A 20,643-nucleotide genomic window follows, 5' to 3' on the forward strand; every position below is an offset into this window, starting at 1 on the left:
GCATACAGTTGTGAATGCTTCCCATGCTTGTTAGCGAGCTTTGGTGCACTTCATACTTTAAAAGAAAGATATTGCAACGGTTTTCAGATCAAAGTTCACTTCGCCCAGGTAGCTAAGCGAGTAGCCGGAGATACTCTTTGGCTACGCTAACTTACTAACAGTAAGCTAGCTAGCGCAACATTTTTGCTGATGATACTGTACTTGTCTTTAAAAAAAAATTTAAATGTCACATTTATTTAACCAGGTAGGCCAGTTGAGAACAAGTTCTCATTTACAACTGCGACCTGGTCAAGATAAAGCAAAGCAGTACGACAAAAACAACAACAGAGTTACACATAAACAAACGTACAGTCAATAACATAATAGCATAGTCTTGACCGACGTCGGTTGATCTAGCTAGCAACTTTGCATGTCATTTTAAGTCGTTTGAATAATGTTTATAGTCATGATCTAATTTCAAAAGATTCACAAAGGGTTTTGAACAGACTTTGAACCCTGTGTGTCGGGTGAAAGGTCAAGCGGCCATCTTTGAAGCGACCCAGAGAGCTGTGGTGGTTTCTAGAATGCTAGTTAACTAGCTACTATACTAGTACTGTAGCTAACGAAGAAACGTACGTTTCAAAGTAACGTTACAGCTACATGTATTCAAACGGCACATTACTAAATTATAAATAGATGTATTGGTAAGTAACTTACATCTAGTATCGTAGTAGCTAGCTAGTAAACAAAGCAAGTGGATAGATTAGCTAGCTTGCTAGGCTACCTATCTAGGACTTTCTAGTTGGCCATTTGTAAACAGATAGCTATTATAGTTGTCTCGCTAGGTAAACAAGCTTACACACTCATCAATGTAAATGCGCATGTATATTTTACACGGGTTCGTAGCTATCCTGTTAGCGAAGAGAAGCATAGACAGACGATTAGCTACTAACGAGTAGCTAGACAGTTTTATGCAGCAGGTTGCGTGTTTAACTGGCGGGAACTTTGTTTTTGTGGACATTGTTGGTTTCCTCAGTTAACCTCAAAGTTGTGGGGTGTGTAACGGTACATCAAAGAGTACTTTCTGGGCACATCATGTCTTCTTTTTCTGAGTCTGCGTTGGAGAAGAAGCTTTCTGAGCTCAGCAACTCTCAGCAAAGCGTACAGACGCTGTCTCTGTGGATCATTCATCATCGCAAACACTCGCCGCTCATCGTCAAAGTATGGCACAGAGAACTGAAGAAAGGTGAGAACTTATGAACGTTGCCACCTCGACAGCATTCTTTAACTGCTATTTACACACTGAAACGTTGTCACACGAAGTATGCCAAACCATATTTACCCGGTCTACGTTCTGTATTTGTCTTTCAGCAAAAAGCAGCAGGAAGTTGACTTTCCTGTATCTTGCCAATGACGTGATTCAAAACAGCAAGAAGAAAGGTCCAGAGTTCGCCAAAGACTTTGAGACAGTCCTTGTTGACGCTTGCTCTCATGTTGCAAGGTATGTGGTCTGGTATGATACAGTTTCAGGGCTAAACTTGTCTAGCACTGAAATGTGCAGGTTTGTGATGCAGGCCTATGTTTTTATTGTAAACTGGGTAGTTTGGGTACTTGTAGCCCTTGATCAGGACTCTCAGTTCCATTACATTACACATAAGTCATTAGACGAAAGCATCTTCTGTACATGGGAGTTTTGGTAAGAGCCCCTACGCTCAATCTGAACATTAACACCCATCGCGTGCGGTATGGTTTTGGAAGCATAAGGACTTTAATATCAGCTACAATGTTTCAAAAATCAAAAGGTTAAATTGATACACACCTTGATAGGATTAGTGTTCTCACATGGCCATATCTCCATGTTACAGGGCTTGTTTATGGAAGATGAGGCGAGCACCTGTGCTAATTAGGGGCTCCCGAGTGGCGCAGCGGTCTAAGACACTGCATCTCAGTGCTTGAGGCATCACTATAGACACCCTGGTTCGAATTCAGGCTGTATCACAACCGGCCGTGATTGGGAGTCCCATAGGGCAGCGCACAATTGCCCCAGCGTTGTCTGGGTTTGGCCGGTGTAGGTCGTCATTGTAAATAAGAATTTGTTCTTAACTGACTTGCCTCGTTAAATAAAGTTTACATACAATTAGGTACATGGCATGCTCCGAACACCTGTTTGTGAGAGAAATTCGGAAGTGTAGTGTCATCGGATGAAGGAACCCATAGCTGTATGGATCTGTGAAAAACTGCTACAGTAAGTGTACCTTTTTTTAATTAATGTTCTTTCTCGCTGATGAAAGATAAGGACCATATGTTTCGAAAGCCGCATCGCAAGCAATGATTATTGACGTTACGAAACGTTAAAGCATAGCGTCGGGATTGTAGTTCACATGAGTTAGTCGTGGGCAAAGATAATGGCTGAAAACTTGAAAACTGTAGGTAGAAAGCAGAATGTCGCCTAGAGTTTTTGAGAGCTAGGGTACCGGATGCTGATTAGCTTCAACAGCATTTCAGCCATGTGTGTATCCGACACTATACCACGGGTATGATGCAAAAATACATGTTTACTGTTCTATTTATGTTGGTAAGCAGTTTATAATAGCATCAAGTCACCTCAGGGGTTTATAGTATATGGCTAATTAATGTTGTCACGATACCAATATCGTGATACTAGGAAGTAAAGAAGCAAAGGAAACAAAACATCAAGCAGACTTAATGTCTTAAGGAAAACAGTCGTTGTGTTGGAAAAAAACAGCCCTATGTTGTCACCTAGAGTCACATTTGTTTGCAAGCTATAGAACACAATATTTTACAATGCCAAAATTTACCTGGGGGTGTTAATTTTAGGCCCTGGGTAGACATTAACCTGCTTCAAAACATTGGTAAATGGATTACACTGCTGCTGTCTTCTACAGCAGCATAACAAGACAAGAACAAAGAGGATCAAATAAGTTATTGAGTTGCTCGGTGAGGAAGAGTTGAATTTCATGATGAATCTCTGTCTCTTTCTCTCCCTCCAGAGAGGCAGATGATGGCTGTAGAAGGCCCATCGACAGGCTGCTCACTATCTGGCAGGAGCGCAGCCTCTACAAGGCAGAGTTCATCCAGCAGCTGAAGCTCGCTATCGAAGACTCAAACAGCCCCCAACACCAACCCACAGGTACAGTCAGAGTCCCCTGGGTCTCCACTGACAGTTCAGCTTTACATAGGCTTGTTTCCTATGTAGGCATTTTGGATGTCAGAATTTCCAAGAAACATGCACGTTGAATTTGTTGTTTTTGTGAATATGGGTGTTTTCTTTCTAAATCTGTGGTATCTTTTGCAGAGGAGAAGAAGGCCCCTAAACGGACCTATCAGAAGATGATCCAAGAGCCGGAGGAAGAGGAAGAAGATGACTACAGGGGCAACATGTCCCCACAGAATTCAGACTTCTCAGGGCCACAGCTGGTAGGCTGAACAAACACAACTCCATAAGCCTTTAGCTCATTCACCAGTACTTTGTCTATTACACTGCAATTTGTGACAGCTTTTCACACCAGCTGAAGTTATCTCCCAACTCTCCTCTAGGTGTCAGTGATACAAAGATTGTCCCATGGACTCTTGATTTGGAAGATTATATATTGTAGTTTGTGCTCTGGTTGTGAATTGTTGTTTAGAAAAATGGTCAAGCTTGAAAATTGGATATTGTTGGCCAGAGCTTTCACATACCCTTCTCTCCTTCCCTCCCTCTCCCCTCAGACGGAGGAGCTGGTCAAAGCCCTGCAGGACCTGGAGAATGCAGCCTCGGGTGATGCTGCGGTGCGCCAGAAGATTGCCTCTCTGCCACAGGAGGTGCAGGATGTGTCCCTGCTGGAGAAGATCACCGGTAAGGAAGCCTTCATGGTACCTGAAGCACAAGGGAACTTGACCCTCCAGCTTTCTCCAACCTCAATGTGTATTGTAGGCCTAAGGGATTGTGTTTTCTCAAACTTAATGTTGTTTCTATTCAATTGTTTCAATATTATGTAGGTAAAAACTCCACCCTATTTGACTTGACTCACCCTGTCCCTATAGATAAAGAGGCAGCTGATAAACTCTCCAAGACAGTGGATGAGGCCTGTCTACTGCTGGCTGAGTATAACGGACGTCTGGCTGCTGAGCTGGAGGACAGGAGGCAGCTGGCGCGCATGCTGACCGAGTACATCGGTAGCCAGAAGGAAGCCCTCACAGAGAGGGAGAAGAAACTAGAAGCAAGTCTAAACCATCAAAATCATTGTTTTGCTGTTACAAACAAGCAATTAGAATGTGAAAAATGTACACTACCATTCAAAAGTTTGGGGTCACTTAGAAATGTCCTTGTTTTGAAAGAAAAGCACATTTTGTCCATAAAAATAGCATCAAATTGACCAGAAATACAGTGTAGACATTGTAAATGACTATTGTAGCTGGAAACGGCAGATTTTGTTTTAAATGGAATATTTACATAGGCGTACAGAGGCCCATTATCAGCAACCATCACTCCTTTGTCTAGCTAATCTAGTCTAAAGAAGGCCAGTTTTATTGCTTCTTTAATCAGAACAACAGTTTTCAGTTGTGCAAACATAATTGCAAAAGGGTTTTCTAATGATCAACTAGCCGTTTTAACACAACGTGCTTCCGGTGCCGACAGAGATGGCCGCCTCGCTTCGCGTTCCTAGGAAACTATGCAGTTTTTTTACGTGTTATTTCTTACATTAGTACCCCAGGTCATCTTAGGTTTCATTACATACAGTCGAGAAGAACTACTGAATATAAGATCAGCATCAACTCACCATCAGTACGACCAAGAATATGTTTTTCGCGACGCGGATCCTGTGTTCTGCCTTACAAACAGGACAACGGAGTGGATTCCATGCAGCGACCCAAAAAAACAACTCAGAAAAAGAGGGAAACGAGGCGGTCTTCTGGTCAGACTCCGGAGACGGGCACACCGTGCACCACTCACTAGCATTCTTCTTGCCAATGTCCAGTCTCTTGATAACAAGGTTGATGAAATCCGAGCAAGGGTAGCATTCCAGAGGGACATCAGAGACTGTAACGTTCTTTGCTTCACGGAAACATGGCTCACTGGAGAGACGCTATCCGAGGCGGTGCAGCCAACGGGTTTCTCCACGCATCGCGCAGACAGAAACAAACATCTTTCTGGTAAGAAGAGGGGCGGAGGCGTATGCCTTATGACTAACGTGACATGGTGTGATGAAAGAAACATGCAGGAACTCAAATCCTTCTGTTCACCTGATTTAGAATTCCTCACAATCAAATGTAGACCGCATTATCTACCAAGAGAATTCTCTTCGATTATAATCACAGCCGTATATATCCCCCCCCAAGCAGACACATCGATGGCTCTGAATGAACTTTATTTGACTCTTTGCAAACTGGAAACCATTTATCCGGAGGCTGCATTCATTGTAGCTGGGGATTTTAACAAGGCTAATCTGAAAACAAGACTCCCTAAATTTTATCAGCATATCGATTGCGCAACCAGGGGTGGAAAGACCTTGGATCATTGTTACTCTAACTTCCGCGACGCATATAAGGCCCTGCCCCGCCCCCCTTTCGGGAAAAGCTGACCACGACTCCATTTTGTTGATCCCTGCCTACAGACAGAAACTAAAACAAGAAGCTCCCACGCTGAGGTCTGTCCAACGCTGGTCCGACCAAGCTGACTCCACACTCCAAGACTGCTTCCACTACGTGGACTGGGACATGTTTCGTATTGCGTCAGACAACAACATTGACGAATACGCTGATTCAGTGTGCGAGTTCATTAGAACGTGCGTTGAAGATGTCGTTCCCATAGCAACGATTAAAACATTCCCTAACCAGAAACCGTGGATTGATGGCAGCATTCGCGTGAAACTGAAAGCGCGAACCACTGCTTTTAATCAGGGCAAGGTGTCTGGTAACATGACCGAATACAAACAGTGCAGCTATTCCCTCCGCAAGGCTATCAAACAAGCTAAGCGTCAGTACAGAGACAAAGTAGAATCTCAATTCAACGGCTCAGACACAAGAGGCATGTGGCAGGGTCTACAGTCAATCACGGACTACAGGAAGAAATCCAGCCCAGTCACGGACCTGGATGTCCTGCTCCCAGGCAGACTAAATAACTTTTTTGCCCGCTTTGAGGACAATACAGTGCCACTGACACGGCCTGCAACGAAAACATGCGGTCTCTCCTTCACTGCAGCCGAGGTGAGTAAGACATTTAAACGTGTTAACCCTCGCAAGGCTGCAGGCCCAGACGGCATCCCCAGCCGCGCCCTCAGAGCATGCGCAGACCAGCTGGCCGGTGTGTTTACGGACATATTCAATCAATCCCTATACCAGTCTGCTGTTCCCACATGCTTCAAGAGGGCCACCATTGTTCCTGTTCCCAAGAAAGCTAAGGTAACTGAGCTAAACGACTACCGCCCCGTAGCACTCACTTCCGTCATCATGAAGTGCTTTGAGAGACTAGTCAAGGACCATATCACCTCCACCCTACCTGACACCCTAGACCCACTCCAATTTGCTTACCGCCCAAATAGGTCCACAGACGATGCAATCTCAACCACACCGCCCTAACCCATCTGGACAAGAGGAATACCTATGTGAGAATGCTGTTCATTGACTACAGCTCGGCATTCAACACCATAGTACCCTCCAAGCTCGTCATCAAGGTCGAGACCCTGGGTCTCGACCCCGCCCTGTGCAACTGGGTACTGGACTTCCTGACGGGCCGCCCCCAGGTGGTGAGGGTAAGCAACAACATCTCCTCCCCGCTGATCCTCAACACTGGGGCCCCACAAGGGTGCGTTCTGAGCCCTCTCCTGTACTCCCTGTTCACCCACGACTGCGTGGCCACGCACGCCTCCAACTCAATCATCAAGTTTGCGGATGACACAACAGTGGTAGGCTTGATTACCAACAACGACGAGACGGCCTACAGGGAGGAGGTGAGGGCCCTCGGAGTGTGGTGTCAGGAAAATAACCTCGCACTCAACGTCAACAAAACTAAGAAGATGATTGTGGACTTCAGGAAACAGCAGAGGGAACACCCCCCTATCCACATCGATGGAACAGTAGTGGAGAGGGTAGCAAGTTTTAAGTTCCTCGGCATACACATCACAGACAAACTGAATTGGTCCACTCACACAGACAGCATTGTGAAGAAGGCGCAGCAGCGCCTCTTCAACCTCAGGAGGCTGAAGAAATTTGGCTTGTCACCAAAAGCACTCACAAACTTCTACAGATGCACAATCGAGAGCATCCTGGCGGGCTGTATCACCGCCTGGTACGGCAACTGCTCCGCCCTCAACCGTAAGGCTCTCCAGAGGGTAGTGAGGTCTGCACAACGCATCACCGGGGGCAAACTACCTGCCCTCCAGGACACCTACACCACCCGATGTCACAGGAAGGCCATAAAGATCATCAAGGACATTAACCACCCGAGCCACTGCCTGTTCACCCCGCTATCATCCAGAAGAAGAGGTCAGTACAGGTGCATCAAAGCTGGGACCGAGAGACTGAAAAACAGCTTCTATCTCAAGGCCATCAGACTGTTAAACAGCCACCACTAACATTGAGTGGCTGCTGCCAACACACTGACACTGACTCAACTCCAGCCACTTTAATAATGGGAATTGATGGGAAATGATGTAAATATATCACTAGCCACTTTAAACAATGCTACCTTATATAATGTTACTTACCCTACATTATTCATCTCATATGCATACGTATATACTGTACTCTATATCATCGACTGTATCCTTATGTAATACATGTATCACTAGCCACTTTAACTATGCCACTTTGTTTACATACTCATCTCATATGTATATACTGTACTCGATACCATCTACTGTATCTTGCCTATGCTGCTCTGTACCATCACTCATTCATATATCCTTATGTACATATTCTTTATCCCCTTACACTGTGTACAAGACAGTAGTTTTGGAATTGTTAGTTAGATTACTTGTTGGTTATTACTGCATTGTCGGAACTAGAAGCACAAGCATTTCGCTACACTCGCATTAACATCTGCTAACCATGTGTATGTGACAAATAAAATTTGATTTGATTTGATTTGAACACAGGAGTGATGGTTGCTGATAATGGGCCTATGTAAAAAATAAAAAATAAATAAATAAATAAATATAAAAAAGTGCAGTTTCCAGCTACAATAGTAATTTACAACATTAACAATGTCTACACTGTATTTCTGATCAATGTAATTTTATTTTTATGGACAAAATGTGCTTTTCTTTCAAAAACAAGGATAATTCTAAGTGACCCCAAACTTTTGAATGGTAGTGTATATTTTCCCATTATCCAACTAGAGCAGCTTTGTGAGTCACTTGGGATTGTTTAAAAGAAGAAGAAAGTGGACCCACTGGAACTGTATCTTCTGACATGGGTACTGTTCTTTGTATTGCAGGAGTACAAACAGAAGCTGGCACGAGTCACGCAGGTGCGCAAGGAGCTCAAGTCTCACATCCAGAGCCTGCCTGACCTCTCTCTGCTGCCCAATGTGACGGGAGGCCTGGCCCCTCTACCCTCTGCTGGAGACCTGTTCTCCACCGACTGAGCTTCCTGCTCCCTGTCACACCCTGCCTCTCGCCAGGGCACACACTCCCTGTCGAACCCGCTCACTAGCTACTGAACCCTAGGGAGAGACTGAGAGGGACATTGGAAGCTTGGGGACATCCCTGGTGGGAGAGACAATGGTTGTGGAAGATTCCGTTCCACCAGCTTGGACAAATCTCTTTTACATTTTTATTCTGAACGCCAGTCAAACGCTAGCTAACTGATTCTGTGTTGAAGATAAATGTTGGGTCATTAGCCAATCCCCATTTTTGTGTTCATATAGTGAGATGGTGGCTCGCACACACACTAGATCACGTGTCAAACTCATTCCACGGAGGGTCAACTGTCTGTGGGTTTTCACTCCTCCCTTGTACTTGATTGATGAAATAAGGTCACTAATTAGTAAAGAAATCCCCTCACCTTGTTTCTGTGTCTTAGGGAAAAGCAAAAACCCTCCATGGAATGAGTTTGACACCCCTGCACTAGATCGTCGAGACAGCTTTGTGAAGAGACACATCACATTTATTTTAACGGCTTTAAGTTGGTTGCTTTTTAATGTTGATGAAATTTCAGGTGATTTTTTGTTAGGGTGTATGTAGGGAGGGGGCCTGTTTTTCCATGTAGGTTGTCATTATTTACCATTCTCTGTAATTCCAGTTCAACACACAACAATATCCTTACCTTTCAGGTTTGTCATACATAGCACTGAGTGGCCAATCATTGGTCAATAACATTTCATCCATGTAGTGGTGTTTCTCAATCCATTGTGAAATAGTTTAGCCCTCAGACAAGTGACTGATTGAAGTTATTTGATCAAACTTGGGGCAGATTGAGATGCTCACTGTCTTTGCTGAGCTCTGCTGATGTCATCCTTTGTCACAGATGATTGTATCACTTGGTACAAATGTCAAACTAAGAGGCTTTTCAGGACTTGGCCCGGCCACTACTTATTCAGCATTATTCAGACTTTTTTGAAGAGTAGCAGAAAGTTAACATGGTTTGTTCTGTCACTAGTTTGGATTATGGACACAGACCTGAGAGAGAAGTGTTTCCCCATGTTGAAGAATAGTAATATGACATCTGCCCATGGAAATGTTGCTTTACTACAGATGGTAGACCTGTGTGGCATGTATTTCTCTCTGCCGATGCTTTACTACAGATGGTAGACCTGTGTGGCATGTATTTCTCTCTGCCGATGCTTTACTACAGATGGTAGACCTGTGTGGCATGTATTTCTCTCTGCCGATTCTTTACTACAGCAGTCATTTCACTTATAGAATAATTCCATGGATAGAAATAAAATGGAACCATTTGGAAAGAGCTGTGCTGACTGGTTTATACTCTGAGTAATGTGACATTGATACGCTGGACCTGTTAATTTTTTGGGGTGGACGTTTGGAATCTATCGACTTTCACCAGCGTCTTCCGACAGGTGGCGTCACTCATCTTTCACAGCGTTCTTTCACAGCGTTCACGAAAAAAAAAAATATATATATATATACACAATATATACATTTTTTTTCGTGAAAGCTTATTTCTCTTAAAATTTTGTCCACTAATTTGTTTACATCCCTGCTAGTAAACATTTCTCCTTTACCAATATAATCCATCCACCTGACAGGTGTGGCATATCAAAAAGCTGATTAAACAGCATGGTCATTAGCCAGGGGCACCTTGTGCTGAGGATAATAAAAGGCCACACTAAAATGTGCAGTTTTGTCACAACACAATACCACATATGTCTCAAATTTTGAGTGTGCATTTGGCATGCTGACTGCAGGATTGTCCACCAGAACTGTTGCCAGAGAATATGTTTATTTCTCTACCATAAGCTGCCTTCAAAGTCATTTTAGAGAATTTGGCAGTGCGTACAGGCAAACATTGATAAATGTCACCTTGTCCGAGAAGATTTACAAGGGTGTCAAAATCCCACGCCAGGGTAAGCCTACACAAAACACAGCCCTTTTTTAAAAAATTCTGAAATCCCCTATGGGAAAAATGAATGGTGGAAAAACGATTGGAACCATTTCCCTGTTTGGCCGCTAGGTTTTATAGGTATTATGACTCATACTGTGGCACTCTATTAACGATGTGTTATATAGGTTTTGTATATTTCAACCAGTAGTTTTGAAAGTAGCGCTCACAAATGCAAGTATTCACACCCCTGAGTCAATACATGTTATAATAACCTTTGACAACAATTGCAGCTGTGAGTCTTTCTGGGTGAGTCTAAGAGCTTTGCGCACCTGGATTGTACAACAATATTATTTTCAAATTTCTTAAAGCTCTGTCAAATTGGTTGTTGATCAATGCTAGACAGCCATTTTTAAGTCTTGCCATAGGTTTATAAGTCGATTTTAAGTCGAAACTAACACATTTAATGTCATTTTGGTAAGCAACTCCAGTGTATATTTGGCCTTGTGTTTTAGCTTATTGTACTCCTGAAAGGTGAATTCGTCTCCCGGTGTCTGTTGGAAAGCAGACTGAACCAGGTTTTTCTATAGGATTTTGCCTGTGCTTAGCTCTATTTCTAGTCCTTACCGATGACAAGCATACCCATAACATGATGCAGCTACCACCATGTTTGGAAATATGAAGAGTGGTACTCAGTGATGTGTTGTGTTAGATTTGCCCCAAATATAATTATAGGACATAAAGTTAATTTCTTTGCCAACATTTTTTCAATTTGACTTTAGTGCCTTATTGTAAAAAAGGATACATGTTTTGGAATAATTGTATCCTGTACTCTGTCATTTAGGTTAGTATTATGGAGTAACTACAATGTTGTTGATCTATCCTCAGTTTTCCCCTATCACAAACATTAAACTCTGAATCTCTGAAACTGTTTTTTAGCCACCATTGGCCTCATGGTGAAATCCCTGAGCGGTTTCCTTTGTCTCCGGCAATTGAATTAGAAAGGATGCCTGTATCTTTGTAGTGACTGGGTGTATTGATACACCCTCCAAATGAATAACTTCACCATGCTCAAAGAGATATTAAATGTGTGCTTCATATCGCTTGACCCATAAAGGCAGTGAATATATTACAAGTAGGTGCAGATTACAGTCTAGACGGTGATGCAACTGGTCAGAGTGCTCTCGATGGTGCAGCTGTAGAACTTTTTGAGGAGCTGAGGACCCATGCCAAATATTTCCAGTCTCCTGAGGGGGAAAAGGTTTTGTCGTGCCCTCTTCACAACTGTCTTGGTATGTTTGGACCATGATAGTTGGTTGGTGATGTAGACACCAAGAAACTTGAGACTCTCAACCTGCTCCGCTACAGCCCCGTCAATGTGAATGGGGGCGTGCTCGGTCTTCCTTTTCCTGTAGTCCACAATCATCTCCTTTGTCTTGCTCACATTGAGGGAGAGGTTGTTATCATGGCACCACACTGCCAGATCTCTGAGTTATGGTCAGGTTTGCCAAATGGAGGGCGAGGAGAGCTTTGTACGTGACTCTGTGTTGTGGACTAAAGGTGGTCTACAGTTTTTCTTCCTCTGGTTGCACATGTAACATTCTGGTAGAAATGAGGTAAAACGGATTTAAGTTTCCCTGCATTAAAGTCCCCGCCCACTAGGAGCGCAGCCTCTGGATGAGCATTTTCTTATTGGCTTATGGCCTTATACAGCTCGTTGAGAACGGTCTTAGTGCCAGGTTTGGTTTGTGGTGGTAAATAGACAGCTATGAAAAATATACTCTCTTGGTAAATAGTGTGGTCTACAGCTTATCATGAGATACTCTACATCAGGCAGGCAAAACCTTAATATTAGATTTTGTGCGCCAGCTGTTATTGACATATAGACACAGACCGCCACCCCAGTCTTACCGGAGGCAGCTGTTCTATCTTGCCGATGCAGCGTAAACCCAGCCAGCTGTATGTTATCCATGTCATCTTTCAGCCACGACTGTGAAACATAAGGCACCACGGCCTGTGTCCCCTATATCTCTGTCTCTTCTTCATACGAATGACAGGGATTTTGGTCGGTGTATGAAAATCCTTCGTGTCCGACTCGTTAAAGAAAAATCTTTGTCCAGTACAAGGTGAGCAATCTCTGTTCTGATATCCAGAAGCTATTTTCGGCCATAAGAGACGGTGGCAGAAATATTATGCAGAAAATAAGTTACAAATAACATGAAAAAAACACACAATAGCACAATTTGTTAAGAGCCCGTAAAAGGGCAGCCATCACCTCCGGTGACAAAATGTTACACATACAACATATTCATGTACAGCATATACTGTACACACAACATATTCAGGTACAGTATATACTGTACACACAACATATTCAGGTACAGTATATACTGTACACACAACATATTCATGTACAGTACAGCATATACTGTACACACAACATATTCATGTATAGTACAGCATATACTGTACACACAACATATTCATGTACAGCATATACTGTACACACAACATATTCAGGTACAGCATATACTGTACACACAACATATTCAGGTACAGTATATACTGTACACACAACATATTCATGTACAGTACAGCATATACTGTACACACAACATATTCATGTACAGCATATACTGTACACACAACATATTCAGGTATAGCATATACTGTACACACAACATATTCAGGTACAGTATATATTGTACACACAACACATTCAGGTACAGTATATACTGTACACACAACATATTCAGGTATAGTATATACTGTACACACAACATATTCAGGTATAGCATATACTGTACACACAACATATTCAGGTACAGTATATACTGTACACACAACACATTCAGGTACAGTATATACTGTACACACAACATATTCAGGTACAGTATATACTGTACACACAACGTATTCATGTACAGCAGATACTGTACACACAACTGTTTAGGTCGTACAAAGTCAGAGTCATTGTGCCGTGAGGTGTTACCTCACTTTGTTTTGCTGCTTTCCTGAGTGACCCGAGTTGGAAGTGTTCCATGTGACCATCGCTCGGTACAATACTGTGAGTACTCTTGAGTGCATTCTGGATTTGGGGACTGAAGAGACCCCTGGTGCCATGTCTGGTGGGGTAAGTATGTGTGTCAGAGCTGTATGTAAGTTGATTATTCAAACTATTTGGAATTTTCAAGACATTTATGTTTCTTACAAGAGATGATGCAGTCAATTCTCTACTCCTTTGAGCCAGGAAAGACTGACATGGATGCTGTTGATATTAGCCCTCTGTGTACAGTGAAGGGCAAGACGTGCTGCTCTGTTCTGAGCCAACCGGAGCTTTCCTCGGTCTGTTTGCGCAGCTCCTGACTATATAACCATGCAATAGTCAAGATGTGATAAAAACCACAGCCTGCGGGACTTGTTTGGTTGAATGTGATGTTTAAAATGTTCTTTATCACAGACAGACTTCTCTCCATCTTTCCAACAACAGAATCAATATGCATTGACCATGAAGGCAACACCAAGAAGTTTAGTCTCCTCTACATTCTCAAGAGCTACATTATTCATTACCAGATTCATCTGGGTATGCGGCAGTCGGACAGCGGAGGAAGCTAAGCTGTTATCAGCACTCTGACCACTGCTACACAGTCATTGATGCCTATGACTAGGTATCCTCCTCTCCCTTTTCCTAATATACGGATTTTATACAAATCCTTGTACTTTAGTGCTCACACCTACCATGGTACTGACTCACATAAACTCACATTCTCCTTCCAGAACAGTCTGCATCAGCATCTGACATTATCCAGGAGAACACATCCAGCATCCCATGCTCAAACTGCAGAGGGAGAACCAGGACACAGGGATGATAGGAAGATTGCTATGGCTTGTCTTCTAATGTACGTCATTCTGATTCCCCATGATGTGTGCAGAATTTATTGTATCTATCACATAACGATCTTCGATGGAAGCACCATGTGTGCCACAGAAGGCTGTTGAGGGGAGGACGGCTCATAATAATGCCTGGAACGGAGCAAATTGAATGGCATCAAACACATGGAACCATGTATTTGATACCATTCAAGTGATTCCGCTCCAGTCATTGCCACGAGCCAGTCCTCCCCAATTACAGGTTGGTGCCACCAACCTCCTGTACCTAGCAAAACATCCACGAAGAGGCTTTGATTTGTTTCGTTGTAAATTTGTAGTTGAGACGAGCCTGGGATAACACATACTCCTACCTGTCACTCTCTTCCTCCATGTAAACTGCATCCTCTGTAGCCAAGAAAAATAGACATCTGGGTTACAGATCATATTCATTACACAGCTCCTTGGTCTAATGATGGCGACAGATGGTGCAAAGTAAACACTTTTACTTTGTACCATCTCATAGCTCCACAATGAGATAGGGTGCAGGCCAGGCAGCAGGCTGTTAGCCAGCCTGCCAGCTTAGTGGAGTCTGCCACTAGCACAGTCAGTGTAGTCAGCTCAGCAGTGATAAATTCATGAACTTCTTTGATGAAAAGTTAATGAGCATTAGAAAGCAAGTTACGAGCTCCTCTTTAAATCTGCGTATTTCTCCAGCGTGTGGGACTGTGGGTCAATTAACTTTGTCAGAGTTGTTGCCCTGATTCTAGTTTGTGAGCTAGGCAGACTACTGCCTGGGAAGGTCTCCCACTCAGAAGTATGAGATGGGGAGGAGGCGGGGGTAGGTGGACCTCAGGTCTCCCTACTGGAAGCCCGAGGTAGTGGGAGCGGGGGAATCTATCAAATAGCGCACCTCTAACTTTGTACAGACTAATGCAATTAGTCTGTATGCAATAGTGTAATAGTGTAATAACCAGGTCCTGTAGCATTTACTTCTGTCATCATGAAGTGCTTTGAGAGGTTAGTCAAGGATCATATCAGCGCCACTTTACCGGCAATCGCCATCACACTGCACACTGCCCTATCCCATCTGGACAAAAATAATAACTATGTAGGAATGCTGTTCATTGACTACAGCTCAGCATTCAACACCATCATCAACACTCATCATCAAGCTGGAGGCCCTGGGTCTTAACCCCGCCCCGTGCAACTGGGTCCTGGACTTTCTGACGGGCTGCCCTCAGGTGGTGAAGGTATGAAACAAATCAAATCAGATCAAATGTATTTGTCACATACACATGGTTAGCAGATGTTAATGCGAGTGTGGCGAAATGCTTGTGCTTCTAGTTCCGGCAATGCAGTAATAACCAACGAGTAATCTAACCTAACAATTCCAAAACTACTACCTTATACACACAAGTGTAAAGGGATAAAGAATATGTACATAAAGATATATGAATGAGTGATGGTACAGAACGGCATAGGCAAGATGCAGTAGATGGTATCGAGTACAGTATATACATATGAGATGAGTAATGTAGGGTATGTAAACAAAGTGGCATAGTTTAAAGTGGCTAGTGATACATGTATTACAGAAAGATGCAGTAGATGATATAGAGTACAGTATATACATATACATATGAGATGAGTAATGTAGGGTATGTAAACATTATATTAAGTAGCATTGTTTAAAGTGGCTAGTGATATATTTTACATCAATTTCCATCAATTCCCATTATTAAAGTGGCTGAAGTTGAGTCAGTGTGTTGGCAGCAGCCACTCAATGTTAGTGGTGGCTGTTTAACAGTCTGATGGCCTTGAGATAGAAGCTGTTTTTCAGTCTCTCGGTCCCAGCTTTGATGCACCTGTACTGACCTCGCCTTCTGGATGATAGCGGGGTGAACAGGCAGTGGCTCAGGTGGTTGTTGTCCTTGATGATCTTTATGGCCTTCCTGTGACATCGGGTGGTGTAGGTGTCCTGGAGGGCAGATAGTTTGCCCCCGGTGATGCGTTGTGCAGACCTCACTATCCTCTGGAGAACCTTACGGTTGTGGGTGGAGCAGTTGCCGTACCAGGCGGTGATACAGCCTGACAGGATGCTCTCGATTGTGCATCTGTAGAAGTTTGTGAGTGCTTTTGGTGACAAGCCAAATTTCTTCAGCCTCCTGAGGTTGAAGAGGCGCTGCTGCGCCTTCTTCACGACGCTGTCTGAGTGGGTGGACCAACTCAGTTTGTCCGTGATGTGTACTCCGAGGAACTTAAAACTTACTACCCTCTCCACTACTGTCCCATCGATGTGGATAGGGGGGTGCTCCCTTTGCTGTTTCCTGAAGTCCACAATCATCTCCTTTGTTTTGTTGACTTGGTTATTTTCCTGACACCACACTCCGAGGGCCCTCACCTCCTCCCTGTAGGCCGTCTCGTCCTTGTTGGTAATCAAGCCTACCACTGTAGTGTCGTCCACAAACTTGATGATTGAGTTGGAGGCGTGCATGGCCACACAGTCGTGGGTGAACAGGGAGTACAGGAGAGGGCTCAGAACGCACCCTTGTGGGGCTCCAGTGTTGAGGATCAGCGGGGTGGAGATGTTGTTACCTACCCTCACCACCTGGGGGGTGGCCCGTCAGGAAGTCCAGTACTCAGCTGCACAGGGCGGGGTCGAGACCCAGGGTCTCGAGCTTGATGACGAGTTTGGAGGGTACTATGGTGTTAAATGCTGAGCTGTGTGCAGTGTGGTTGAGATTGCATCGTCTGTGGACCTATTTGGGCGGTAAGCAAATTGGAGTGGGTCTAGGGTGTCAGGTAGGGTGGAGGTGATATGGTCCTTGACTAGTCTCTCAAAGCACTTCATGATGACGGAAGTGAGTGCTACGGTTCGGTAGTCGTTTAACTCAGTTACCTTAGCTTTCTTGGGAACAGGGACAATGGTGGCCCTCTTGAAGCATGTGGGTTCAGCAGACTGGGATAAGGATTGATTGAATATGTCCGTAAACACACCAGCCAGCTGGTCTGCGCATGCTCTGAGGACGCGGCTGGGGATGCCGTCTGGGCCTGCAGCCTTGCGAGGGTTAACACGTTTAAATGTTTTACTCACGTCAGCTGCAATGAAGGAGAGTCCGCAGGTTTTGGTTGCAGGCAGTGTCAGTGGCACTGTATTGTCCTCAAAGTCGGCAAAAAGTTATTTAGTCTGCCTGGGAGCAAGACATCCTCGTCCGAGACGGGGCTGGTTTTCTTTTTGTAATCCGTGATTGACTGTAGACCCTGCCACATACCTCTTGTGTCTGAGCCGTTGAATTGTGACTCTACTTTGTCTCTATACTGACGCTTAGCTTGTTTGATTGCCTTGCGCAGGGAATAGCTACACTGTTTGTATTCGGTCATGTTTCCGGTCACCTTTCCCTGGTTAAAAGCAGTGGTTTGCGCTTTCAGTTTCACACGAATGCTGCCATCAATCCACGGTTTCTGGTTTGGGAATGTTTTAATCGTTGCTATGGGAACTACATCTTGCACTTTCTAATGAACTCGCTCACCGAATCAGCGTATTCGTCAATGTTGTTGTTGGAAGCAATACGGAACATATCCCAGTCCATGTGATCGAAGCAGTCTTGAAGTGTGGAATCAGATTAGTCGGACCAGCGTTGAACAGACCTGAGCGCTGGAGCTTCTTGTTTTAGTTTCTGTCTGTAGGCAGGGAGCAACAAAATGGAGTCGTGGTCAGCTTTTCCGAAAGGAGGGTGGGGGAGGGCCTTATATGCGTCGCGGAAGTTAGAATAGCAACATCTCCACTTTAGTATCAGGAAAACTACCTGCCCTCCAGGACACCTACAGCACCCAAAAAGATTACCAAGGACAATAACTACCCGAGGCACTCCCTGCTCCCACCGCTTTCATCCAGAAGGTGAGGTCAGTACAGGTGCATCAAAGCTGGGACCGAGAGATTGAAAACAGCTTCAAGGCCATCAGACTGTTAAACAGCCATCACTAACTCAGAGAGGCTGCTGCCTACATTGAGATCCAATCACTGGCCACTTTAATAAATGGATCACTAGTCACTTTAAACAATGCCACCTTAAATAATGCCACTTTAATAATGTTTACATATCTTACATTACTCATATCACATGTATATACTCTATTTTATTCCATCTACTTCACCTTGCCAATGCCGCTCGGCCATCGCTTATCCATATACTTATATGTACATATTCTCATTCATCCCTTTAGATTTGTGTGTATTAGGTAGTTGTTGGGGAATTGTTAGATTACTTGTTAGATATTACTGCACTGTCGGAACTAGAAGCACAAGCATTTAGTTACACTCGCCTTAACATCTGCTAACCATGTGTATGTGACCAATAAATTTGATTTGATTGAGAATTTCTAAGCAAACAGCTGGAGGCAGGGCTTTATCCTATAGAGCTCAATTTTTATGGAATGGTCTGCCTATCCATGTGAGAGACGCAGACTCAGTCTCGACCTTTAAGTCTTTATTGAAGACTCATCTCTTCAGTAGGTCCTATGATTGAGTGTAGTCTGGCCCAGGGGTGTGAAGGTGAACGGAAAGGCACTGGAGCGACGAACCATTCTTGCTCTGCCTGGCCGGTTCCACTCTCTCTCCACTGGGATTCTCTGCCTCTAACCCTATTAAGGGGGCTGAGTCACTGGCTTACTGGTGCTCTTCCATGCCATCTGGGTTGGCGCCCCACCTCGGGTTTGTGCCGTGGGGGAGATCTTCGTGGGCTATACTCGGCCTTGTCTCAGGGTAGTAAGTTGGTGGTTTGAAGATATCCTTCTAGTGGTGAGGGGGCTGTGCTTTGGCAAAGTGGGTGGGGTTATATCCTGTCTGGTTGGCCCTGTCCGGGGGTATCGTCAGACGGGACCACAGTGTCTCCCGACCCCTCCTGTCTCAGCTTCCAATAATTATGCTGCAATAGTTTATGTCGGGGGGCTAGGGTCAGTCTGTTATATCTGGAGTATTTATCCTGTCTTATCTTCTGTGTGAATTGAAGTATGCTCCCTCTAATTCTCTTCCTCTCTTTATCTCTATCTCTTTCTCTCTTATCTCGTAGAACCTGAGCCCTAGGACCATGCCTCGGACTACTCAGGACTACCTCAGGGCTACCTCAGGACTACCTGACTCCTTGCTGTCCCCACTCCACCTGGTCATGCTGCTGCTCCAGTTTCAACTGTTCTGCCTGCAGCTATGGAACACTGACCTGTTCACCGGAAGTGCTACCTGTACCAGACCTGCTTTTCGACTCTCTCTCTCTACCGCACCTGCTGACATTTACTCCTGAGGTCCTTTTGCACCTTCTACAGTACAGCCACTGTGATTATTATTATTTGACCCTGTTGGTCATCTATTATTTGACCCTGTTGGTCATGTACTGTTATAATCTGTTATAATCTCCATCCGGCACAGCCAGAAGAGGACTGGCCACCCCTCAGAACCTGGTTCCTCTCTAGGTTTCTTCCTAGGTTCCTGCCTTTCTAGGGAATTTTTCCTAGCCACCGTGCTTCTACACCTGCATTGCTTGCTGTTTGGGGTTTTAGGCTTGGTTTCTGTATGGCACTTTGTAACAAAATATTGTGATTTACAGGCACACCAGAGATTAAAAATAATGTGATTTACTGGCACACCATTGATTGAACAGCAGTACAAACTCCCACAGTTTGACTTTCTGGCCCTGGTCCAAAGTCAAGAAGTACAGTCCAATGGGGACATCAGGAGGAGAGGACACAGATACTGAGATGACATTCCCAGAGGGAGTAGTAGCGAAAGCACTCCAGCCTGTCTTTGATGCAGAGTCAGTCAGGCTGAAGGTAGCCTTGGTGCCTAACTCCTCTCTCGGCAACAGCCCTGTAGAAAGATACACAGGACAGATGTGTTCAGGACATATCAGTGGACCGTATGCAGAAAGGAGACACCTAAAAGTACATATCTGTAAAGTCATATCTACAGTCTTGCTGTCTAAATACTGAATGTTCAAGCAAGGATTCCCCGACTAATGAGGTCTTTATATTGTGTCCACAGTACTGTACTTGTCTCTGCTATGAACCTGAAGGTGCTGACGCCTGCTTGGAAGTGACTCCCATATTTTAGGTGCAAAGTGATGGTGAATGGCAGGCCTCTTCTCACTATCAGTTGGTCAAACCCATTCTGTTCGGTGTGGTGAGCAGTCATGCTGATTTTACTCTCGAAATGCATTGTTCTATATCCAAGGCTGTGAAAGAAGCCAAATAAAAAACATTTCAATCGTATGAAGACCATTTTCTTAAGTAGTAATGTACATTAGG

The 20,643-nt window shown here is 44.3% G+C and overlaps 1 protein-coding gene across 4 annotated transcripts; it reads left to right on the plus strand.

Moving 5' to 3' along the window:
• LOC139416609 (regulation of nuclear pre-mRNA domain-containing protein 1B-like) lies at nt 1–9,883 on the plus strand. 4 transcript variants are annotated; one of them, XR_011635110.1, is made up of 9 exons: nt 521–683; nt 1,016–1,225; nt 1,351–1,480; nt 2,991–3,130; nt 3,296–3,417; nt 3,709–3,835; nt 4,024–4,199; nt 8,417–9,677; nt 9,725–9,883. XR_011635110.1 is itself a non-coding variant. In XM_071165476.1 (8 exons), exons 2-8 carry the CDS (start codon nt 1,075–1,077, stop codon nt 8,564–8,566), a joined length of 996 nt encoding a protein of 331 aa, XP_071021577.1. In that variant the 5' UTR covers nt 528–683; nt 1,016–1,074; the 3' UTR covers nt 8,567–9,883. The 4 variants fall into 4 exon arrangements, 2 of the variants coding, with proteins under 2 accessions (XP_071021576.1, XP_071021577.1); XR_011635109.1 differs by having other exon boundaries at nt 11–1,225; XM_071165476.1 differs by having other exon boundaries at nt 528–683; nt 8,417–9,883.
• The last annotated feature ends 10,760 nt before the right edge of the window (nt 9,884–20,643 follow it).

The sequence above is a fragment of the Oncorhynchus clarkii genome, chromosome 9, assembly GCF_045791955.1.
Source record: "Oncorhynchus clarkii lewisi isolate Uvic-CL-2024 chromosome 9, UVic_Ocla_1.0, whole genome shotgun sequence".
Taxonomy (NCBI): domain Eukaryota; kingdom Metazoa; phylum Chordata; class Actinopteri; order Salmoniformes; family Salmonidae; genus Oncorhynchus; species Oncorhynchus clarkii.

Bases quoted from the DNA above. Each gene is read 5' to 3' on its own strand.
- LOC139416609 (XM_071165475.1), top strand. From the start codon at position 1,075: ATGTCTTCTTTTTCTGAGTCTGCGTTGGAGAAGAAGCTTTCTGAGCTC. The intron at 1,226-1,350 runs GTGAGAACTTAT...TTTGTCTTTCAG, and splicing joins GCACAGAGAACTGAAGAAAG to CAAAAAGCAGCAGGAAGTTG. The intron at 3,131-3,295 runs GTACAGTCAGAG...TATCTTTTGCAG, and splicing joins CCCCCAACACCAACCCACAG to AGGAGAAGAAGGCCCCTAAA.